This window comes from Leucoraja erinacea, chromosome 22, assembly GCF_028641065.1.
Source record: "Leucoraja erinacea ecotype New England chromosome 22, Leri_hhj_1, whole genome shotgun sequence".
In the NCBI taxonomy this organism is placed as follows: Eukaryota; Metazoa; Chordata; class Chondrichthyes; order Rajiformes; family Rajidae; genus Leucoraja; species Leucoraja erinaceus.
Genome location: NC_073398.1, coordinates 37,319,560 through 37,345,810, shown reverse-complemented (window position 1 = coordinate 37,345,810; position 26,251 = coordinate 37,319,560). Strand labels below are relative to the sequence as shown.

The 26,251-nt window shown below is 42.5% G+C and overlaps 1 protein-coding gene across 6 annotated transcripts in view; it reads right to left on the bottom strand.

The window, feature by feature from the left end:
* Positions 1 to 2,628: 2,628 nt before the first annotated feature.
* The window catches only part of pcloa (piccolo presynaptic cytomatrix protein a), a 144,258-nt gene continuing 120,635 nt past the window's right edge, over positions 2,629 to 26,251 (bottom strand). For 5 of the 6 annotated variants that reach the window (XM_055653514.1, XM_055653513.1, XM_055653511.1 and 2 more), the window contains 4 exons: positions 21,048 to 21,139; positions 14,503 to 14,637; positions 10,891 to 11,036; positions 2,629 to 5,987 (listed from right to left, as the gene is read on the bottom strand). In XM_055653514.1, coding sequence (XP_055509489.1) covers positions 5,820 to 5,987; positions 10,891 to 11,036; positions 14,503 to 14,637; positions 21,048 to 21,139 — 541 coding nt within the window. In that variant the 3' untranslated portion in view covers positions 2,629 to 5,819. Of the gene's footprint in view, positions 5,988 to 10,890; positions 11,037 to 14,502; positions 14,638 to 21,047; positions 21,140 to 22,005; positions 22,077 to 26,251 lie in introns of those variants that run through there. The other variant, XR_008725261.1, reaches the window with a different exon arrangement.

Sequence of the window (26,251 nt, the reverse complement as noted above, 5' to 3'; positions counted from 1 at the left end):
TATTGGTCTATTTTTATTTTGTGTCTCTGGAATTCTTGACTCTCAATACATCTCACTAAAGCTAAGAAATCTGGTTATGGTGTAACTGGGGCGCAGGCACTGAATCCTGCCGAGGTGAAACAAGAATCTGGTTTTCTTTTGGGAGGGGGAGATGGGATGGCTTTAATTACAGTAACCCCTTCAGTTCTCTCTGCAGTGCAGCACGCAACAAAAGCTCTTCACTGCGCCTCGACACACGTGATACGAAACTAGGCTCAACTGGACTAAACTTCAGGTTTTCCAGCGTTGGCAAGAGGAACTGCAGATGCTGGAATCCTGAACAAAACACAGAGTGCTGGAGGAACTCAGTGGGTCAGGCAGCATCTGTGGGGGAAATACAAGCAGAATTAGGCCATTTGGCCCATCAGGTCTACTCCACCATTCAATCATAGCTGATCTATCTCTCCCTCCTAATCCCATTCTCTGGGCTTCACCCCATAACCTTTGGCACCCGTACTGATCAAAAGTACTGTCTCAGGGAGAACGTGCAAACTCTGCACAGACAGCACCCGTAGTCAGGATTGAACCCGGGTCTCTGGGGCAGTGGCAGGGTCCGGTTTCCCCCCACATCCCATAGACGTGCAGGTTTGTAGTCGTGGCCGATGTGCACCACCTGCTGTCCGCACTGCCACACTGCAGGCCCGGGAAGATGGAGTCAGACACTGGAGGAACTGCAGATGCTGCTTCACATCACAAATAAGACACAGAGTGCTGGAGTAACTCAGCGGGTCGAGCAGAATCGTGTTCTCCACAGATAAACAATAGGGGCAGGAGTAGGCCATTCGGCCCTTCGATCCAGCACCGCCATTCTATGTGATCATGGCTGATCATCTCCAATCTACCCCGTTCCTGCCTTCTCCCCATACCCCCTGACTCCACTATTTTTAAGAGCCCTATCTAGCTCTCTATTGAAAGTATCCAGAGAACCGGCCTCCACCGCCCTCTGAGGCAGAGAATTCCACAGACTCACAACTCTCTGTGAGAAAAAGTTTCCTTGTCGCCGTTCTAAATGGTTTACTCCTTATTCTTAAACTGTGGCCCCTGGTTCTGGACTCCCCCAACATCGGGAACATGTTTCCTGCCTCTAGCGTGTCCAAACCCTTAAGAATCTTATATGTTTCAATAAGATCCCCAATCATCCTTCTATATGCTGACTGACCCGCTGAGTTACTCCAGCACTTTTCACTGTACCTCGGTACAAGTGTCTGCGGTTCTCTCCCACACCCTAGACCAGGGCTGCTGTTGTATCGGCCTTTACATCAGGGGATGAGATCTTGTTCTTCAAAGATTACGCTGTAGGAGAGGGTAAGTATAATATTTATTTGCAAGGTGCATGTAACTGACAGAGTTGGGGGGTCTGGGCTTCAGATGTAGAGATTCACGGAGCTCTGCCATATTGGTTTCAGCTGGATCTTGGTCAGGGGGTAGAGAGATTTGGATTGTTTTCTCTGGAACACCTGAGGTTGTGGGGAGAACTGATATAACTTTATATACTTTTAACGGGCATAACTAGAGCAGACAGGATGGAAAATTCAAATACTAGAAGGCAAAGGCTTAAGGTGAGAGGAAGAAAATTTAAAGGATATGTGCAGGGCAACTTTTTTACACAGAAGGTGATGAATACATGGAACATGCTGCCAGGGGTGGTGGTGGAGGCAGATATGATAGTGGTGTTTAAGATGCTTTTGCATAGGACATGGTTATGCAGACAATGGAAGGATATGGACTACGAGCAGCATGATAGAGGTGGTCTTGACATCATGTTCTCCACAGATGGTCGATTAGGAAAAGGGGAGATGCAACGAGACCTGGGTGTCATGGTACACCAGTCATTGAAAGTAGGCATGCAGGTGCAGCAGGCAGTGAAGAAAGTGAATGGTATGTTAGCATTCATAGCAAAAGGATTTGAGTATAGGAGCAGGGAGGTTCTACTGCAGCTGTACAGGGTCTTGGTGAGATCACACCTGGAGTATTGCGTACAGTTTCGGTCTCCTAATCTGAGGAAAGACATTCTTGCCATAGAGGGAGTACAGAGAAGGTTCACCAGACTGATTCCTGGGATGTCAGGACTTTCATATGAAGAAAGACTGGATAGACTCGGCTTGTACTAGCTAGAATTTAGAAGATTGAGGGGGGATCTTAAAGAAACTTACAAAATTCTTAAGGGGTTGGACAGGCTAGATGCAGGAAGATTGTTCCCGATGTTGGGGAAGTCCAGAACAAGGGGTCCCAGTTTAAGGATAAGGGGGAAGTCTTTTAGGACTGAGATGAGAAAAACATTTTTCACACAGAGTGGTGAATCTGTGGAATTCTCTGCCACAGATGGTAGTTGAGGCCAGTTCATTGGCTATATTTAAGAGGGAGTTAGATGTGGCTAAAGGGGTCAGGGGGTATGGGGAGAAGGCAAGTACAGGATACTGAGTTGGATGATCATATTGAATGGTGGTGCAGGCTTGAAGGGCCGAATGGCCTACTCCTGCACCTATTTTCTGTACCTGTATCTATTCACCTACCACCTGTTCTTGTGCTGTACCATTCTATGTTCGATGTTCTTGATGTTCAAGGAGCTGAAGAAGGAACTGACACTCATTTATTTCCAATATTTATTAGCTAGGACAGGGTAACAACCTTTCTACACCACATTATATATTCAGTGTTCATAGAAGCACTTTGTGTACAACCATACAAGGAGCACACTGTTATTTTTACATAGAATGTGATTCCAGACAAATTTACAGGCATTATTTATACCGGTATTCAGTGATCTTTATTTCGACATCTCTAGAAGCAACAAAAAAAACAAGAACCACCCATAAAACATGCAACATCTATCCGCGTAACAAAAGTGGCAAACACTTGTCTTAAATCAGTGACAAATGTGATTTATTTTCAAAAAGGAAACACTTGGTTTGGTGTACAAGTACTGAAAGGTTGACAGCACATACGCAATTCAGCCATCACTGAGGACCTCAGCACTTCACTGCCGAACAATCATACAGAATAGCTTTGAGGATTCTTTCAATGTTTTTTTTTGTCTTTTAACATTTTTTTTCTCTAAACAACAAACATTGCACATTCACATGCTGAATGTCAGACCAAATAAAACTGTTCAAAATCTTCTGTAGAAAAGAAGTCATATTTACATGGTACAAAGGGAACACTTTATCTGCACTGGACAAATGTTTGATTCATACTTAAGACAACTAAGACACTCATTCATCAGGGAAAGTTTAAAGGATACAGTGTTCACCAAAACAGACATCAAACAGCATTATTACCACATGGGATGAAAGAAACAGTGCCTTTTCTGCTGGTCTACACAGGCTCTATTACAAGGTATTTAATTACCATTCCTCCAGTTTTCTTACCAACATAACTGGCAATTATTTCAAGAAGAGTTTTTGACATTAATGTAATAAAAATTGAATATTATAAAAAATGAAAATAAAATAACAGGATTGTAAACACAGTTTCTTGCATCAGCCCAACAATAGGTAAAGGTATTTCTATCTCAGTCTTCCTCCAACGTACATTAAAACTAGAATGTAACCATGCTGTTAATTTCAGGTTATCATTGTTTGCATTCTTCTTTTGAAATAAACACATTTTTAAAGGTGTTTTAGGAAATCTAATCTCATTATTCTAGTAAATGTGATGTCTTTACACCTAGAAACAAACATTGTTGCCATGACTGTAATTAGCCATTTGAGATACATGACATGCTACAAAATTGTTGTCATCCAGTTTGTTTAATTTATTTTTTCTTCTTCTGTAAAGGATCGAAAACTTTTAGCAAGCAAAATAAATCCTTGGGAATATATTATGATGTCAGGTAAAAAAAGTGCCATTAATAACAGTTGTTCCCCATGACACAATGTTATTTTCATTATTTCTTACATATATAACCAAAGCTGCACAGGAATGTGAAAGCAAGGCAGTGACAAGTTAGAGGAAATGTTTTCCTAGATTTTGCTGCTGCAGTGTTACTTTTACTTTGACATAAAGCCCGTGTAGTAAGCCAAAGGAAATCACTTACGAACAAAATTTAGTATTGTACAGTATTCCTCAGTAACTGATTAATCTAGGAGCCACTCTTTTTTACAATGAGCATTATGTGTAATATCCGCACAACATCTTCCATTGTAAATTCTGCACGTAACTGCATTGGAGTGCAATGTAAGAAAACATATACAATGTGCTTTTACTCATGTTTAGTTGCAACCTTCCTTCATTTAAGTTTAGAAACTGCATCCAAAATTTGTAGAGTCCATTTTGCATAGAGTATCTCCAGTCACACTGAGTAAATCTTATTTTAATATATAATAGATATATTTTTACCTACAGTATATATCTGCATTTATATATAGAACAGACCATACACACTTTGGAAGCATATTTTAAACTCTTCACTGCAGAGTTAACCTTCATGATTGGCTCATCATATCCCATCCGTACACATTCAATGTAGTTATAAAACATAAAATATTTGTATGAAATAAATCAGCAATAGAATTCAACGAAACATTAAATACTTTAATAGCTGCAGAACTAGTTGAATCGCGCCTACATTCACACTAACTAAAGAATTAATAGCAAGTCATTTGTAATTGAGTCCCTCAAGCAGAAGAATAATGTGACAACTGTGCTGTTAGTTATGAATCGAGATCTTCCAGCATCTTTTGGGCCAGATCGTGTCAAGGCAGGTTTACACTCTCTATTGTCTCTGAAATATAATGCCAGGCACTTAATCAATTACTCAAACTTTATGCTTTTGCAGATTTAGCAATATAACCATATAACAATTACAGCACGGAAAACAGGCCAACTCGGCCCTTCTAGTCCATGCCGAACACTTATTCTCCCCAATGTTTGCACATCTACCATGAAATAGTTTAAATAAATGCTATAAATCTTGAGGAAAGAAAGTTAGGAAGATAATTCCATAAACTACCCGGAAAATATAAAATTAACAATGATTTATGATTACCTCCAAGTTCCAGACAAAACAATTCAGTCTTCCTCAGATTAATAAATCAATTCCTATTTATTTTTTGCTTGTGATTCATATCTACAGACCTTCACCTGAGTAAGTCAGAGAGTTACAGTAATCTACTCAAAGACCAGCATTCAGCCACAATAGAAAGAGGCTTTGAAATGTCTATTTGCCCTATGTTTTTACTTTGAATCACAGCCAGTACCTTGCTCTGTCAACAATCATATTGTTGAAATGTAACAAAAACCTGAATACTTTAATTTCAGAGATAATTTTTGGAACAATAGAAACTTTCTCACACTATCAAAAATACTGCAAGTTTGTGTGTCTGTGACAGAATATCAGGACAATACTGATATTTTCATGTAAAGGTGAGTTTTTGCACAGTAGGTGGCATGATAACATTAATTTTCTGTGCCTTTACGGCTGATCGCAAACCTCCCCTTTATACATTAAGGATCAAGATTAAATCAAAGATTTCCTTTGCCTCCAATAATTCCATACAATGCATGGTCCCGACTCACTGTTGTACATTAGTCTTTTCAGCATTTAAAAAACATATTTTTACAACTTAAGGGAGTTTTGTGTTTTATAACCACATTTCATACTTGTAAATGCTGTCACCTTGAACTGTCTAAGACTGGACTGAGCTAGACTTTGGGCTGCTCAGGTGGCCACAGTATAAATACTGAGACACAATCTTCTAGCCCTATTAGAAGCTCTACATGACAGCCAGACAGCATCAGATACTTAGATTTCAGCGTTCCACCTGGTGACCAGCTCAGTTTTACACATTAAACCCAGATGTAACTGCTCGCTGACTTTCTGTTGAGCTAACCAGCAGCTTGTGCCAGTTCACCACTCTCTTCCTTAGATCCACTTTGTCAAGCCAGATATATGCCTCACCGATCAGTGTCTTCCTCATGAACTTTCCACCATTAGAGATAAGTAAAATCTAAAACAGACAAAGCAAATTCATAATCCTATTACAATGAAGGAGACCATACACAGTTTAAGAACATAATAGAAAGATAGAAACATAGAAAATAGGTGCAGGAGTAGGCCATTCGGCCCTTCGAGCCAGCATTCAATATGATCATGGCTGATCATCCAAAATCAGTACCCTGTTCCTGCTTTTTCCCCATATCTTTTGATTCCATTAAACCTAAGAGCTACATCTAACTCTCTCTTTAAAGCATCCAGTGAATTGGCCTCCACTTCCTTCTGTGGCAAAGAATTCAACAGATTCAGAACTCTCTGGGTGAAAACGTTTTTCCTCATCTCAGTCCTCAATGGCCTACCCCTTATTCTTAAACTGGGGACCCTGGTTCAGGACTCCCCCAACATGTGGACCATTTTTCCTGCATCTAGCCTCTCCAATCCTTTAAGAATTGTATATGTTTGCATAAGATCCCCTCTCAACTTTCTAAACTCCAATGAATACAAGCCCAGTCGACCCATTCATTCAACATATGTCAGTCCAACCATCTCAGGAGTTAACCTGGCGAACCTACGCTGCACTCCCTCAATAACAAAAATGTCCTTCCTCAAATTAGGAGACCAAAAGTGCATACAATACTCCAGGTGCGGTCTCACCAGGGCCCTGTACAACTGCAGAAGGTCCTCCTTGCTCCTGTACTCAAATCCTCTTGCAATGAAGGCAAAAATGCCATCCACTTTCTTCACTGCCTGCTGTACCTGCATGCTTACTTTCAGTGACTGATGTACAAGCACACCCAGGTCTCGCTATACCTCCCCTATTTCTAATCTGACACCATTCGGATAATAATCTGCCTTCCTGTTCTTGCCACCGAAGTGGAAACCTCACATTTATCCACATTATACTGCATCTGCCATGCATCTGCCCACTCACCCAACCGATCCAAGTTACCCTGCAGCCTCATAGCATCCTCCTCACAGCTCACACTGCCACTCAGCTTTGTGTCATCCAGAAACAATTCTTTAAGTCCACTGACGCGTGCGTGGACTCCGTGCCCAATAGTAAATTTATGTTTGCACAGGAGCACGTCCGGTTCAGACCTGCATTACACCCAACTTACACAATGGACCTTGCCCAAGTCAAGGAGCGCTTGTACTTGGAAAGACAGAAACTAATCAGACTTAACTTTGTCAAGGTCAGATCTTGTCTGATCAATTTGATGATTTTCTTTCTGAGGAGGTAACAAAGTGTAATACAGTAGATGTGGTTTACAGGGACTTCGACAAATTCACACATAGGAGCATGGTCAAAAAGGTTAGGTTGCATGTGACTCGGAACAAGTTGACAAATAGGATCGGAAATTGGTTTAGCAATAGGAGACGGAAATGAATGACAGACGGCTTTCATTTTGTGATGTTTCAGAGGGATCAATGTTGGGTCACAGACCTGAACATTATGGACATGGATGCATGTACATAATCAGCAAGTTCCTGGTGGAATGAGGATTATTGAAGTAATTGACAGTGTGAACAGTCCCAGGCTACAGAATTATATTAATATGGGCAGACAAATGGCAGGTGGTGTCCAGATAAATTTGAGCTGGTGTATTTTGAGTGTCGTGAGGCTTGGATATACATCATGAATGTTGAAGTGCTCGGGTACATTGAGGAAGAGGGACCTTGCTGTACAAAGATCCTTGAAGATGACATTGTTAAAAAGATATATGGGACACTAGCCTTCATTGGTCAAGGCAATGAGTACAAGAACAAGAAGCTTTGCTCCAATTTTATAAAACGTTGGTCAAATCTCTGCTGGAATACACCGTATGGGTCTGATTACCACATAACAGGAAAATATGAGAGCACAAAAGAGATTCACCAGGATTTTGCAATCTTTTAGTTACAAGGGGAGACTAGGACTGTTTTCCCTGGAGCAGATGAAGTTAAGAGGGGATATTATTAAGGTATATAAAATTATGAGGAGTATCACTGTAGGGATCTTAGACTGTGGCCCCCTAGTTCTGGACTCCTCCAACATTGGGAACATTGTTCCTGCATCTAGCTTGTCCAGTCCTCTTATAATTTTATATGTTTCTATAAGATTCCCTCTCATCCTTCTAAATTCCAGTGAATACAAGCCCAGTCTTTCCAATCTGTCCTCATATGACAGTCCCGCCATCCCAGGGATTAACCTCGTGAACCTACGCTGCACTGACTCAATAGCAAGGATGCCCTTCCACAAATTAGGAGACCAAAACTGCACACAATACTCTAGGTGTGGTCTCACTTGGGCCGTGTACAACTGCAGAAGTGCCTCTTTACTCCTATTCTCAAATCCTCTCGTTATGAAGGCCAACATGCCATTAGCTTTCTTCACTGCCTGCTGTATCTGCATGTTTACTCTCAATAAGATACAAATATCTGGAGCGAGCCCGTTATCTGATGGAGCCCGCTTCTCTCTTCAATTGCACTACTTGCTGATTTAACCATTTAGCCTCAACCTGGTTTTCAGCACAATATCTATGTAATCTAAAATCTGTCAGCCTTAAACCTACTTTGTAATTTAACTTCCACAACTCTTGAGTGAGTGAATTCCAAGGATCAGAAAATAAAATATTCCTCTCCTTAATGTTAAATTAAATATTTGCAACTATTTTCAGTCGGAAGTGTTAAGTAGACGATCCAGAAATATTTCCTTCTGGCATCCCACTCCCTGCAGAAGCCAGTGAAGCTGATTTGATGCACTGTTCACCATCGGAAAGCCTAAGAGCTGCAGATTGAGTTTGTTGAGGCGATGATGACAATTGATGAGGGTAGGGCCTTAGATGTAATCTACATGAACTTTGATATTGTACTTGGCAAGGTCCTCATGGTAGGCTGGTCCAGAAACTCAAGTCGTAAGGAAACTCCAGTCAGTTGGAATGTCCAAACAACATAGGCTTGGTCCCAGACAACAGAGGCAGAGGGATGTTTCCTGATTGGAAGATGTAAAACAGTGGGTTCTGCATGGATCAATATGTGGGCCTCTCGTTTGTGATATATATATATATAAATGATATGGATGAAAATTTAGGTTGTCTGATTCGTAAGTTTGCAGATGAGACATGGTGGAGGTGTGAATCACGAGGAAGGTAGTCTAAAGATCATAAGTAATAGTAGAATTAGGCCATTCGGCCCATCAAATCTACTCCGCCATTCAATCATGGCTGATCTATAATCTCCTTCCTAACCCCATTTTCCTGCCTTCTCCCCATAACCTCTGACACCCGTACTAATCAAGAATCTATCTATCTCTGCCTTAAATATATCCATTAACTTGGCCTCCACATCTTTCTGTGGCAAAGAATTCCACAGATTCACCCCCATCTGACTAAATACATTTCTCCTCATCTCCTTCCTAAAAGAACATCTTTTAATTCTGAGGCTGTGACCTCTAGTCCTAGAGTATCCCACTGGTGGAAACATCCTCTCCACATCCACTCTATCCAAGTCTTTCACTATTCTGTATGTTTCAATGTGGTCCCCACCCTCCAGCGAGTACAGGCCCAATGCCACTCATCATATGTTAACCTACTCATTCTTGGGATCATTCTTGTAAACCTCCTCTGGACCTTCTCCAGGGCCAGTACATCCTTCCTCAGAATTGCTCACAATATTCTAAACGCGGTCTTACCAGCACCTTATAGAGCCTCAACGTTACATCCCTGTTTTTGTATACAGCCCTCTTGAAATACATGCTAGCATCGAGTTTGCTTTCTTTACTACTGATTCGACATGCAGATTAACTTTTTGGGAATCTTGCACCAGCACTCCCAAGTCCCTTTGCACCTCCGATTTCTGGATTCTCATCCCATTTAGAAAATAATAGTAAATACAGCTGGAAATTTGGGTGAAGAAATGGCAAATGGAATTTAGTTCAGATAAGTGTGTTGTGATACATTATGGGAGCTCAATGCAAAAGGAAAGTCTGCAGTAAATGGCAGGATCCTTGTTCAGCTCCGTGAAAGTATACATTCTGTAAGCCTGCCTTCATCGGTGCCTTACAGTGACACGGGTTCCAACCAGACCTCGGGTGCTGTCTGTGTGGTTTGCACATTCTCCCTGTAACCATGTGGGTTTCTGCTGTGGTTGGAAATATCTTTACTAAACATGGGAAATATTTAAGTACTGTTACTCCAAATGACTGGATTCTTAAGATAAAATGGTACAATGCAGATTCTCAGTCTCAGAAAAGTACAGCAGTGACACTTCCCACCGACTTAACCGTCCAGCTGTCTGAAGAAGGGTCTCGATCCGAAATGTCACAGTCTGAAGAAGGGTCTCGACCCGAAACGTCACCTATTCCTTCACTCCATAGATGCTGCCTCACCCGCTGAGTTTCTCCAGCATTTTTGTCTACCTTCAATTTTTCCAGCATCTGCAGTTCTTTCTTAAACACCTCACCTTCAATGGTCGGGGATTGAAAATAAACGTCAGGAAGTGGTGCAGCAGCTTTAGGAACGTTTGGTTAAACCACATTTGGTCAATTGATATTTTTAGGGCAGAGATAGATCATTTCTTGATTAGTATGGGTGTCAAGGGTTAAAGGGGAGAAGGCAGGAGAATGAGATGGGCCAAATGGCCTAATTCTGCTCCTATGACCTGTGACCCTTTGGTCCATCGAATCCCTGACAACTACCAACCACCTATTACCACTAATTCTATATTCATCTTATTTTTTTTATTCTCCCCTACTTTTTTTCTCTTTTTACACAGATGATTAGCAAAACACTGGTTCTTTGGAAAAGGTGGAAACATGCATTTTAAACTTTAAAAGTTGAATCTGAATCTGAATCTGAAAAAGTCTAACCAGAAGAGAATTGCCTGACAAAATTCAGTGATGTACCAGACATAAACTCAGATATTGTACATAATATTACCTGAAGTGAGTGTCCAGCTGGGCTGAGACTAAAACGAAACGTCTCATTAAATGATGGTTCCCGGTCATGTCTGCAGATGCGAGTTTTCTTCTTAAATACTCGCTTTTGCGTTGAAATGTTTATGACGTACAGTTTCACGTACAGGTCTGTGAAAAGATGCAGAATATTGTATGAGGATTTCTTCCCAGTGGCTCAAAGAATATTAGCGATATAGAGTTGAGAACTGGTCTCCACAGAATGAACATATTCATGGACACATTCTACAACCCTGTACAATATGTGCAGAGAGAGGTTTAGCTTCAGGCATAGCGGTGTTACGTTACAAAATATATGGAACATAGACAGTCAAGCATGAAGCCGCTGTCATGTGTGGCTGCATCATGCTGTGCCAAGCTGGTGGGTAATAAGTGTCACTACCTGCTGATGTTCTATCTGTTCCCAGTGTTGCAACGCATTTGCACAATGCACCAGTCAGCAAGACATTGCTGCACTACCTATTCTTTGTGGAAATATTCTTTTTGACCAATACCTTAGACCACAACCCACCAGGCAGTTGTGACATCTTGTAGGCACTGTGGGGCAAGGACGATGGAATTTGTGGGTTGATTCCCTGAACAGGCTGCCCAGATTGTCTGACCGAATGTCTCAGTGCCAGAACTCACCATCAAGCATCAACACCTCGTTTGGCTGGTGGTGAGAGGTGCCCTTCCAGTCAGATCCTTCCTGAACTCGCAGAGTCTTACTTCCAATGTACGCTGCTCAAGAGATTGTTGTTTCAGATGTGGTGGTAAAAGAGGTGGAGGATTTGCTCTACTAATCTGGAGAATGTCATGTAAGGCACCCAGAGTGGAGCGCTCATCCACTGGGACAATATGGGTAGAACTCAAAAATAATGAAAGGGTACTCACTCTAATTGGATTATAGTATAGGACCCCCAATAGCCAGCGGAAGACAGAGGCAGTTACTATCACAATGTTTAAGAAACATTTAGACAGGTACATACACAGGACAGGTTTAGAGGGATATGGGTCAAATACAGGCAGGTGGGACTAGTGTAGATGGGGCATGTTGGTTGGCATGAGCAAGTTGGGCTGAAGGGCCTGTTTCCACACTGTATCACTCTGGGACTAGTGTAGATGGGACATGTTGGTCGGGTGTGGGCAAGTTGGGCTGAAGGGCCTGTTTCCACACTGTATCACTCTGGGACTAGTGTAGATGGGGCACATTGGTTGGCATGAGCAAGTTGGGCCAATGGGTTTTTTTCCACACTGCATCGTTCTATGACTCTATTCTATGTTATCAAGGGACGCAAGGATGAAGATGTACAAGGTACACCGAGCAGCATAATTTGAGTTAAAGTTATAGCTAACGACTTTGTATAAGAACTGGATAATTTTTACACAACTGAAAAAGTATATGAAACTGTTAAATTAAATATTAAATTCAGGGGACTGTAATGTTATGATGAGTGGAAAGGATTGGGGATGTGCAAAGATTGGGGGGGTGGGGGGGGGGGGGGTGTGGAATCAATCTATCCCACGACAGAAGGGGGAGGAGTTGTACAGTTTGATCGTCATAGGGAAGAAGGATCTCCTGTGGCTTTCTGTCCTGTATCTTGTTGGAACCAGCCTGTTCTTGGTCTTAATGGAATGGAATTTAAACTGGAGGTGGCGAAGGGTGGACTTAAGCAAAAAAGGATTATTGGAGAAGAAGAGCTACCTTAAATTTAGTTGTGTCTGGTTGAGTAACTATGGTAGGGTGAAGATCATTCCATGCTTTAATTGTGCAGGGGAAGAATGAATTGCTGTACACATCCGTCTTGGTAGCTAGAATCTCAAATTGTATTGAATGCCCTCGTCTGCTCCTAATAGGCTTGGGTTTGGTAATCTATGTCGAACCGACCATTTAACATTTTGTAAAAAGAGGTGAAACAGTGAGCTTTACAGATGCTCCTCAGGTTGATCAGTGTGTCATGGAGGGGGTGCGCTGCATTGTCCAGGATGTTCCGCAGTTTCAGGAGCATCCTCCCCGCCAAGACCCACCTCTCATGAATCAAACTCTGCCCCCAGGATGGAGCCAGCCATCCTAATGAGTTTGTTAATCCTAAACTGTATGGCACGCAACAAAAAGCTTTGCACTGTACCTCGGTACTCATGACAATAAACTAAACTATCTACTATACCACTTAATTAAAAACAATAGAGTGCTGGAGAAACTCAGCGGGTGCAGCAGCATCTATGGAGCGAAGGAAATAGGCAACGTTTCGGGCCGAAACAAAATTCTCCCAATTTTGTTAGTCCTTGCTGTCTCCTCCCCTTCCTCAGTCCCCCTGCTGTCTCCTCCCATCCCCCAGCCTTCGGGCTCCTCCTCCTTTTTCCTTTCTTGTCCCCGCCCCCCCCCCCCCCCCCCCCCCCCGCCCCCGATCAGTCTGAAGAAGGGTTTCGGCCCGAAACGTTGCCTATTTCCTTCGCTCCATAGATGTTGCTGCACCCGCTGAGTTTCTCCAGCTTTTTTGTGTAACCTTCGATTCTCCAGCATCTGCAGTTCCTTCTTAAACAGAGTGCTGGAGAAACTCAGCGGGACAGGCAGCATCTATGGAGAGAAGGAATGGGTGATGTTTCGGGTCGAGACCCTTCTTCAGACTGATGTCAGGGGAGGGGGTGGGACAAAGATAGAATGTAGGCGGAGACAGTAGGACTGATGGGAGAACTGGGAAGGGTGAGGGGATGGAGAGAGAAAGCAAGGGCTATTTGAAGTTACAGGAGTCAATGTTCATACCGCTGGGGTGTAAACTGCCCAAGCAAATTATGAGGTGCTGTTCCTCCAATTTGCGCTGGGCCTCACTTTGACAATGGAGGAGGCCCAGGACAGAAAGGTCAGATTGGGAATGGGTGGAGGAGTTGAAGTGCTGAGCCACCGGGAGATCAGGTAGGTTATGACGGACTGAGCGGAGGTGGTCAGCGAAACGATCGCCTAGCCTGAGCTTGGTCTCGCCAATGTAGAGAAGTTGGCATGTGGAACAGCGGAGACAGTAGATGAAGTTGGAGGAGGTCAAAGTGAACCTCTGCCTCATCTGGAAGGACTGTTTGGGTCCTTGTATGGTGTCGAGGGGGGTGAAGGGAAAGGGACAGGTGTTGCATTTCCTGCGGTTGCTGGGGAAAGTACCCGGGGAGGGGGTGGTTTTGGTGAGAAGGGACGAATTGACCAGGGAGTTACAGAGGGAACGGTCTCTGCAGAAAGGGGTGGAGTCTCGTGGATCAGGCAGGCAGCATGTCTGGAGTACATGGAAAGACGACTTTTTGGGTCAAGACCTTTTTAGATAACTAACTTACGAACACAACTCCTCCTTCTCCTCCTTTTCTCCTCCCCTCCCTTTTCCCTGTTCCTATCCATGTTCTCCAGAGTTGCAGCCTGACCCACTGAGTTACTCTAATATTTTGTGTCTTAAAATGTTAGTACTTGAGATTACATTGGGCATCAGTGGATCAGTGTCAGAGGTCAAAGACAGAAAGGTGAGAGAAGGATTGGGATGGAGAATTAATATGACAGACTAAAAAACCAGCAGAGGAGCAACCCCGTCTGTAATTCTGACTGGTCAACAAATACTGATACCTGGTAAATGATCAGGCGACTTAAATTTGTAGGTAATGTTTCTGCACTGCAGAATCTCCACTAACAGCTGCTCTCCATCTGTTTTCATTTCCTTCTTCAGGGCAATTTTGATCTCTCCCATCACTTGTGTTTTACCTGCAATCAAGAAGGAGAAAATATATTTCAATAAAGTAATTTTACTGAAATTTTATCAGTATTCATTTGGAGTATCTATGGGAGTTTCAAAATATTTCCAGGCTATTGGATAAAATAGATTAAGAAAAAAACCGAACATGTGGGAATCATTGTCAGGCAACATCTGTGACAAGAAAAAGAGTTACAGTAGATCATTGGACATCAATCTGAAATTGAAACTTGTTGATCTTTGCATAGATGCTGCCTGCATTGTTGAGTTTTTCCAGCATTTTCTGTTTCTATTTCAGATTTCCAGCATTTATGTATTTTAATTATTCAGTTTACTTATGTTTATTCAAAATTGTGGGTTTTACAGACTGAGCCAGCATTTAATGCTCATCATTTGTTGCCTTGAGAGTCATAGAGTATGGAAACAGGCCCTTCGACCCAACTTGGCCACGTCAACCAAGTGATAAAACGTGCTGGATAAGCATAAGAGCTGTGAAATGTAAAGCCAGAAGGAGGTGGGGTGGGAAGGTAAAAGAAAAATATGAGACAAGGAGTTGGGAGATGAGTGTACTTCCCTTCACTCCCCACCCTGGTGTGTACATTCCCCACCATCTCACTAACTAACACTGGTCCTTTCCCTTCCTCTGTATGCTCATCTCTCAAACAGGAGTCCCATATTTCCCCCTCTCCCTTCCAACCATTTTCTTTTATCTATCTATATCTATCTTCTTCTAAACTATTACTAAAACTCTCATCTTGTCCTCTTCCGGTTTGCGTTGTTTTTAAATTTGCGCAAAGGCGGCACCCTATATCACTAAGATTTTTTGTCACCTTACTCACCATTCTCCTCTGCTCCAAGCACACCAAGTTTTGTTCAGATCGGTGGAATATTACAAAAGTTATGAAGGTTTAAACAATTGCGAGTTCAGCAGATTGGTCTTCTCACCTGTCGGTCACCATGAAGGTAACGCCCCTTCCGGCACCCGCTGTCAATCACTGGGGCGAAGAGAATAAAATCCCGGAGGTGGGACTGAGTCCACGTGCCACGGGGAAGCCGCTGTGTGGAGTCGGGGAAGTGGAGTGTGGGGGAGTCCCTCCCCCCACACACACCCCCCCCCCCCCCCTCCACACACCCACACCCCCCTATCCCCCTACCCCTCCCCCCCACACACACCCCTTTACCCCTCCCCCATTCCTCCCCCATCCCCCACCACCACCCCATCACCCCCACGCTACCCCACCACCACCCCCCCTCCCCCCCACACCCTCTCCCCCACACAACAACCCCCCCCCTCAATTTTTTCCTCTTCACATACCTAAAGAAGCTTTTACTATCCTCCTCTATGTGCTTGGCTAGCTTACCTTCGTACCTCATCTTTTCTCCCCGTATTGCCTTTTTAGGTATCTTCTATTGCTCTTTAAAAGTTACCCAATCCTCTGGCTTTCCGCTCACCTTAGCTATGTTATACTTCTTCTCTTTTATTTTTATGCAGTCCCTGACTCCCCTGTCAGCCACGATCACCCCTTACTCCCCTTGGAATCTTTCTTCCTCTTTGGAATGAACTGATCCTGCACCTTCTGTATTATTCCCAGAAATATCTGCCATTAATGTTCCATTGTCATCCCTGTTAGGGTATCTTTCCAGTCAACTTTGGCCAGCTCCTCCCTCATGGCTCCATAGTCCCCTTTGTTCAACTGTAATACTGACACCTCCGATTTACCCCACTGTCAAATTGCACATTAAAACTTATCATATTATGCTCACTACCTCCTAATGGCTCATTTACCTCGAATTCCCTTATCAAATCCAGTTCATTACACATTCCTTCCAGGTGGGACAGAGGTTCATGAGCATCTCCTCTCTCCTGTACATCAGGGAGATCAAGTGCAGCCTCAGCAACTATGTTGTGGAATACTTGTGCTTGGTCATCCAATACTACTGGCTCTCCTGGATTCTAACACTTCCCATTCCCACACTGACCTTTCTCTCCTGGGCCTCCTCCAATGCCAGAGTGAAGTCACACGCAAACTGGAGAAACAACATCTCATTTGTGTTGCTTATAACCCAACGACATGAACATTGAATTCTCCAATTTTAGGAAAATACTAAACTCACCCCACCCTCTCTATTCTTCCCCCATTACCCCTCTTCCTCTCCCTACCCTCAGCGCTCCTCTGTGCCCTACCTGGGTTTGCATCCATTTCTCCCCCCACCTGCCACATACGTTCCTTTCTCTAGCTTCACTTTGCAACTCTTCAATCCTTTTGTCAGTCCTTCTGACTTTTCATCTCTGATGGTTTTACAAAGACATTCAAGATCTGCCTATTTAATCCCCTCTCCCTCACTCACCTTTATCAACCTACCAGGCCTTGTCCTGCCCCTCCTGTCCTCCAGCTTTCTATCCCAACCCCCCCCCCCCCCCCCCCCCCAATCAGTTGGAAGAACAGTTCTGACCCAAAACGTCACCTATCCATGTTCTCCAGTGATGCTGCCTGACCCGCTGAGTTACTCCAGCACTCTGTGAAACGTCACCTATCCATGTTCCCCACAGATTCAGGTAGGTGGCTTTAGAAATAGTGGACGCATTGGTGATCATTTTCCAATGTTCAATAGATTCAGGATCAGTTCCTGCTAATGTTATCCCACTTTTCAAGAAAGCAGCGAGAGAGAAAACGGGGAATTACAGACCAGTTAGCCTGACTTCGGTGGTGGGAAAGATGCTGGAGTCAATTATTAAAGAGGTAATAATGGGGCATTTGGATAGCAGTACAAGGATTAGTCCAAGTCAACATGGATTTATGAAAGGGAAATCATGCTTGACTAATCTTCTGGAATTGTTTGAGGACGTGACAAGTAAAATGGATGAAGGGGTGCCAGTGGATGTAGTGTATCTAGACTTTCAGAAAGCCTTTGATAAGGACTGGTGACTAAAATTAGAGCACATGGTATTGGGGGTAGGGTGTTGACATGGATAGAAAATTGGTTGGCAGACCGGAAGCAAAGAGTAGGAGTGAACGGGTCCTTTTCAGAATGGCAGGCAGTAGCGAATGGAGTGCCGCAAGGCTCAGTGTTGGGGACGCAACTGTTTACCATATATATTAATGATTTGGAAGAGGAAACGTCACCTATCCATGTTCTCCACAGATGCTGCCTGACCCGCTGAGTTACTCCAGCACTCTGTGAAACGTCACCTATCCATGTTCTCCACAGATGCTGCCTGACCCGCCGAGTTACTCCAGCACTCTGTGAAACGTCACCTATCCATGTTCTCCACAGATGCTGCCTGACCCGCTGAGTTACTCCAGCACTTGGTGTCTCTTTGTATAATCCAGCATCTGTAGTTCTACTTGTTTCTACTTCGCTTCATTTCTGATTTGCTCTAAGGTGACCAGACGGCATTAATAATAAAAGCAAATAGCAAACATTGTAACTGGACAAGGAGATGAGGGAGAGCAGACTGGAAGGCTGCACTAATAGTTTCAGATGAATGTAGCATAAATGCTGGCACGGCCTTGTTTGGCCAAATGGCATATTTCTGTGACACATAGCCTATGCAATCCTATATGTGTAGTTACAACTTTGGATAAACATCAATAATACTTGCCAGTATTTTTTCATATTCTCTCTTTGTTTTGTAAATCAAAATAATTGCAAGTGCTGGAAATCTGAAATAAAAACAGAAAATGCTGGGAACACTCAGCAGGTCAAGCAGCATCTGTGGCAAGAGAAACACATTAACATTTTAGGTGAAATGCCCTTTGTCAGAACTTCCTTTGCTTTCCCAATCTCCCTTTCCTGACCTCCCTTCCATCGAGGGGATCTATCGCAGTCGCTGCCTCAAAAAGGCTGGCAGCAAGGACCCACACCATCCTGGCCACACACTCATCTCCCTGCTACCTTCGGGTAGAAGGTACAGGAGCCTGAAGAATGCAACGTCCAGGTTCAGGAATAGCTACTTCCCAACAGCCATCAGGCTATTAAACTTGGCTCAGACAAAACTCTGAACATTAATAGCCCATTATCCGTTATTTGCACTTTATCAGTTTATTTTTCATGTATTTACGTATATAATGGTATATGGACACACAGATCTGTTCTGTATTCATGCCTACTATGTTCTGTTGTGCTGAAGCAAAGCAAGAATTTCCTATCAGGGACACATGACAATAAACTCTCTGGACTTGACTTGAATTTCCCTAATAATTTCCCTCCTCCATTTTTTAAACTTAGGCTTCCAGCGATATCAAGCGTTTAGAACACAGAAAAAATAAACTACAGGCCCTTCAGCCCACAATGTCTGTGCCCACATCTGCCTGCACGTGATTCATTTCACCCAATTCTCTGCATATCTAAGTGCCTATCTTAACTGCCTCCACCACCACTCCCGGCAGTGCTTTCAGGCATCCATGATCCTCTGTAAAATAAAGTGCCCCACACATCTCATTCAAACTCTCCACCTCTCACCTTAAAGCTATGTCCTCCACTTTTTGACATGAACGCCTGGAATGTCCTGTGATGCCCTTTGGATTATTCAATGTAAAACAAGTATGGTTGTGTTAATTCAATCAAAGTTATTAAATGCGTTGAATCTCATACATCATCTTGTGTGCAAAATTGCAATGCCCATCCAAATGACATCAAGGAATACTAAAGAATTTCAGAAACGAAAGGCACCAATGTAAATGAGTTTTATATTATAGGTGAAAAGGATAATTGTAAACATGTAAGGGAGACTGACATGAACAGTTCTTTAATGTGAGTGTCTCCATAACTATTGATAATTTGTTCACACAAGGAACTGCAGATGCTGGTTTACAAAAAAACAAGGTACAAAGTGCTGGAGTAACTCAGGCAGCATCTCTGGAGAACATGGATAGGTGACGTTTTTGGTTGGGACCTCTCTTCAGACTGATTATAATAGTGGGGGGGAACTGGGTAAGAAAGCTGAAAGAAAAGGAGGGAGGGGAGCAGGACAAAGCCAGTATGCACGGGCAAAGTGGGCCGAATGGCCTGTTTATGTTACACATGCCTCTATTACTCTAAGTAATAGGTGGATACAGGTGACGGGTGGTGATAAGCTGATGGTAGGATAGAGGCTAGAACCAAATTGATTGAAGAGTTGTTTATTGTGAACCCGGAGGAAGGATTGCAGGAGGAGGGGAGGGGAAGAGGAGAACTGGGTGCCCATGTAACACAGGAGAGGGTTGTGGTCGTCACAAGGCCCCACCCAGTATGTGCGCTGAATCCAATATTAGGTAACTACCAAAACCACTCATCATTTCTTTTCTTTCCCCCCTCCCCCACTTTTTTTTATAGAAGCTTCAAAGCCCAACCACTAGAATCAGAATCAGCTTCATCCCCTCTGCTATCAGATTTTGAATGGTCCTTCCATAAGACAGAGTTCTTGCACTGATGTTAAGGGAATAGATCAATAATTTCCTGGTTTCCTTTTCCCTCTTTTCTTCAATAACCCCTAATTAACAAAAACAATTCGAGACGTGACCCAATCTTGGAATATGATGACCTAGATGAATTGAATCTTGCATTTATTACCTCCTGAAGCCTCCCCTTTCAAAACCTAGAACGTGAGAGTAAATAGATGCAGGTCCTGGAAGACTGGAGTTGGGGTAATATTGGGCCCTTATTGAATGTCTGAAAGGAAAGCTGGGGATTTACAGGCCAGTGAACGTGCCATCAGTGGAAGTAAGTGAAGGAAATTCTAGAGATAGGGTGTGCCGCATTTGTAAAGGCAAGGACTGGATAAGTTGGGCTGAAGGGCCTTTAGCTCTTTGGCTCTATGAGGCCCACTGGTTATAGCTGATAGGTCTGTTCTATAACATTAAATGCATAATGTAAAACTCAGTATTGTGTTCACGAATGTTGCAGTTGTGTTAACTGTTAATTCAATATGGCAGAGTTATTGATTATTGACAGTGGAGCTATTCATTTGTTTGTGTTTACTGATAGTGATACAACCTCGTTCTCAAAACGAGGAGCCTCGTGCATATCCAGAGAGGCTTTACATGTCAAAAAGTAAATATTTCCATTCATGTCTCTTCTATTGATTTAATATAATTGTCAACCTTCTTTGGTAATTTTCTAATATTGCTCTGGTCGTATCATTTTGTCTTCATTTCATATTTTACCTTTACAATGAATTCTGACAATCACCCTGCAGAGAACCATGGAAATGTCAGTCAAGTATTGTTAACCATCTAACATTACCTATCCTTTACCAATCAATATTCCAAGAGTATTCTTGCATTTATAACATTGAATTCTATTGTAATTGGTTGGAAGCGCATGAAATTATATCTGTTGATTAGAAATGTATAGAAAATACGCACTTAATACTCTCAATTCCTTAGTAACAAGAGTATTGAAGAGCTGTCAATGCCCATGCACTGGATTTGCATCTTACCATTGGTCTCTGCTGGTCCAAGGGCTTGCGTGAATGGCTCAGATGCTTTGTGCTTTTCCTCTTTGATCTCAGCGTCCTGGCTTATTTTACACCTGGTGAAAAACAAGGATCACCTGTTGCAAGTCATCAAGTTACATGTAGAGGATGATGAGAATAAGATTAGACAGGATATTTAAAGATTTCTTTATTTCTTAGAGTTAATAACCAAAATAAATTGTTAAATATTCATACTTGGTCACTAAATACATGCAGTAAGCTGGCACCAATGTAATTGATTTTTTACAGACGTGAAAAGATTTTGTATTGACTAATAATACTAAATTGAAGCAAAAGCACAATTGTTTCTGAGGCTACAAACTGGCTCCAGGTGTTTATCAACGTTCATTGATTTTTTTTAGTTGGATTGACATTGTTATTTTATGTTCCAAGTATGTTCATTATACCACAATCTTCCTTACTATGAAAAACACCATCAACTTTCATGTCATTTGCAAAATTATTAATCATTTTTCATTTGTTCACATTGTAACAATTGTAAATGTATATAACAAACAGTGGTTCCAGCACTACTCCCTCTGGCCACAGGCTTCCAAATACAAAATAACTTTCACCATCACTCTCTGCCTCTGGTTACCAAGCCAATTTTTGATCCAGTTTGCCAACTTCCCTGCACCCTATAATGCTCCAAACATTTTGGACCATTCGTCCATGTGGGACCTGGACAAAGGCTTTACTGATGTCCACAAAGACACTCCACAACTGCACTGCCCTAAAAAATACATTTTATACTTCTTTAAAAAAATCAATCAAATTGATTGGACAAGATCACCCCTTAACAAAACCATTTTACTATCTTTGATCAACCTCTGCCTTTCCAAGTGTAGATTGATCCTGTTCCTGAGAAATATTTCCATCTATTTCCCTGCCACTGACATTAGACTGACAGGTGTGTAATTACCTGGCTTATTGCTGCTGCCCTTCTTGAACAAGGGAGCCACACTTGCTGTCCTCCAGTCATCTGGACCCCACCTGTGGACAGCAAAGATTTAAATATCTCCTTCCTTGCTTCCCACAGCAGCCTCATCTCATCCATCTCATCAGGCCCTAGGAATTTATCCACCTTCAAGCCTGCTAAGACACAAGACCTCTTCCTTTTTAATAATATATTTTAGAATTCCAGTCCCCTTCACGTGCACACACACCGTCACTCCCTGAACTTTCCAACCTGGAAAAATTCAGCTGGGTCAGGCAGAGGAACTTTCAAAGAGTTAACATTTCAGGTGTATAACCTTTCATCAGAACTGAATGAGAAAGAAAAGAGAAGCTGCTTTTAAATTTTAGATAAGTTGAAGAGTGACGGATAGCACAATAGGAATATTTCTGGTAGGATGATGCTTAGAATGTCGTTGTAGAGGTCATTTGGTTCATGGGCTAATCAAGGCAGTTAGAGATAAGAAGTTCATAAGACATCGAAGCAGAACTAGGCCATTTGGCCCATTGAGTCTACTCCGCCATTCGATCATGGCTGATCTATCTTTTCCTTAGATGGGTAGAATAAAGGCAGAGGAACATGAAACAGTGAAATACAGGCCTCCACAATGTTGCTTGACCTGGTGAATTTGTCCAGTGTTTGTCTTTGACTCCAGGTCTCAGTATCTGCAGTCTCTGAAGTACCTGGTCACAGGGCATGCCCAGGTGTGCTTGCACTAAGAGATAGAGGTAAACTGTGCCAATGTCACAGAAGGATAATCCCCAGCAGAAATGATTGGTCCTGGTACAGACAGTAAAAGCAAGTTACTTAAAGTTGCAGAATTTGATAGAATTGTAATTGTAATTGTAATTGTAAATCTTTATTGTCATTTCCTGAGTATTCGCATACTCAGAGGAAACAAAAAAACGTTTCTCAACCAGTGTCCGTTCAGTTTTCGTTACAAAATAAATAGCAATTAAAATTAAAATACAGTCATGAACAATTTAACCCTCTAATCACATTCAATAACATTCAACAGCCGTTCCGACCGGCAGCGGCACAACAGTGGCTCTGCTGCAGTGTGGGGGGTTTGTGCGCGATACTTGGCAGGGGGGAAAGTTCATTTAACAGTCTTATAGCCTGTGGGAAGAAGCTGAGGAGCATCCTCTGGTTTTGCAGCTGACCTGGTACCAGGGGAGGATGCCCAGGTGTGCTTGCACTAATGAGGAGATAGAGGTTGATGCATCTCTGCCAATGTCAGCAGAAGGGTAATCCACCAATAATCCAGCGGTCCTCACTATCCTGTCCATTGGTGCCGTTCGTACGCCTTGCAGCTCCCGAACCAGGAAGTGATGCCGTATGTCAGTGTGCTCTCGACAGTCCCCCCTGTAAAAAGTCCGTAGATGTGTGGTGGGGAGGCCTGCTTTCCGTAGTCTTCGGAGGGGGTGAAGTCGCTGCTGGGCTCTCTTGACCAGAGCTGTGGTGTTGGCCGTGGACGTCAGGTCATCAGACAGGTCTAGTCCCAAGAATCCAGAAGGTGGCAATATTACACAAAGAGAAGAGGCATTGTTCACACTTACATTGAGCTTTGCTGTAACAGTGCAAGGGCCCACAGATTGATAGCATCATCTACTGTATGGTACATTTAGAATCAATATTGAATTTGACAACTTCAGGTTGAAGTGCAACCTGTCCTTCTTGTATTAGTTGCACCTTCTGCAGAAGGTCCTCATGGTCGTACATCCAAAGCCCCTTCCCATGCACCAAACCTGTAGCCTCACATTCATCCATCCTATTTCAACACGTCACTTCTGCTTTGCGATGCTTATCTGATTGCTATTTACCTTCCTTCCAAAACCCGATCATTGAACAAAGCATGCACTTGCACCTCAATAGCAGTACTTTGAGTTCACTCCATTTCATAGTCATAGAATGTGGAAACAGGTGCTTGGCCCAACTTGCTTATGCCGACCAACACCAGTCCCACACCTACATTTGGCCCATATCCCTCCAAAACTATTCCGTCCTTGTACCTATCTAATTGTTTCTTAGATGTTGCGATAGTCCCTGCTTGTAATAGTCTTGTAATGTTCGCTCTGAGGTAATCCCTCCTTGCATTAGGGTTAGGGTTCAACCTGACTCTAACCCTAACCCATACTGCTTCACCTCTTTCATTCACTAATCTACTTGAATTTTTAATGTAATAACAATTGAATGTTTATAGTCGAGTCCTGACAGTCATGGACTTAAAATGCAATAGGAAGTGAAATCCTCATCCCATTCTTCCTGAACATGGATGTTCGTTCAATGAACCATGACCTGTGGTACTGCACACCAAATCTTATTTCTGGAATAGTATTAGATATTGTTTTAGTCAAAAGAGATGTAATCGGCTCAATAGTTTCTTTCTGAATTGTAAACAAATATGATTTCTACTATATATATTTGATGAGAATTCTATTTCCCATTTATTTCCATCGTAGGATTATTTTTATGTACCTGTGCTGACTGGTTAGCATGCATCAAAAGCTTTTCACTGTACCTCGGTACAGGGGACAATAAACTAAACTGACACTGAACCGATGGAATTTCCACAGTCTGTCTGAGTTGTAGCCCAATGACTATTGAGGAATTCCAATATATTTTCATACCAAGACAGAATGTCTTTTGGATGACCTTGTCCTTCCAGGAGAGACAAGTTAGTAAATGCCAACCATTTTGTATCTTTAGCTCATATTTATTTACAACAAAGAGGCCATGCAGCTCATTGGGGCAATACCATCTTTTAGAGGAACCCTATTAATGCTATTCCAGCTGATCGACTACATAGTCATCGACATGAGGATTAGCTTATCACAGCCAATTAACCTCACAGCCTGGATGTCCTTGGGATCTGAGAAGAAACTAGATTATCTTGGGAAACCCACGTGGATACAGGGAGAACGTGCAAATTCCCTACAGAGAACTGGAGGGCAGGATGGAACCTGGATCACTGAAGCCAACAATAATTGCCACAAAAATGATCTTTTTACCACAAATTCTATATTTATTTCAATCAACTCCAATATATTTACCAAAAAAATTATTTAAAAAACTAGACTCTGACCCTGAGTTGGATGATCAGCCATGATCATATTGAATGGCGGTGCAGGCTCGAAGGGCCGAATGGCCTACTCCTGCACCTAATTTCTATGTTTCTATTACAAATTTCATATGAGACTACAGATCACATAGAATCCAAAGAAAACACCTGTGTAAACCCAAAGAATTTGGGGGACTGACTCTTCATCTGTACACAAATGTTCGATTAATGTAAGACATAATTTAATTCAATTTAAGATTTTACATAGATTATATTACCCGAAAACTAGATTGAATAAAAAAATTCCAAATGTCTCTCCCATCTGTGACAAATGTGCATCTCAAAACGCCACTATAACACACTCTTTTGTCTCCTGTACAAAACTTCATAAATTCTGGAATGAAATGTTTGGAACTTTTACAAAACTATTTAACACAAAACTGAACTCCAATATAGAACTGATTATCTTCGGATCAATGGAAGACGAATGTAAACTAACCATGTCTCAAAAATCTCTTCTTAACTTTGGCTTAATAACGGCAAAAAAACTCATGCTTAAATTTTGGAAAAATGCAGCCACACCAACGCTCAAAATGTGGATACCAAATATGTCTGAAATGTTACATCTTGAATAAATGAGACTTCTCCTGTTAGGCAAAACAGACCAATTCTCACTGTATACGTCTGCCTGAAAGTGCATTACATCATACTAGACTCTGACATTACAAATTTCATTGAATTCCATCGGCCATAACTCTGCCCAACTTTCATAGAAACATAGAAAATAGGTGCAGGAGTAAGCCATTCGGCCCTTCGAGCCTGCACCGCCATTCAATATGATCATGGCTGATCATCAAACTTAGTATCCTGCAGGAAGATTGTTCCCGATGTTGGGGAAGTCCAGGACAAGGGGTCACAGCTTAAGGATAAGGGGGAAATCCTTTAAAACCGAGATGAGGAGAACTTTTTTCACACAGAGAGTGGTGAATCTCTCGAACTCTCTGCCACAGAGGGTAGTTGAGGCCAGTTCATTGGCTATATTTAAGAGGGAGTTAGATGTGGCCAAGGGGATCAGAGGGTATGGAGAGAAGGCAGGTACGGGATACTGAGTTGGATGATCAGCCATAATCATATTGAATGGCGGTGCAGGCT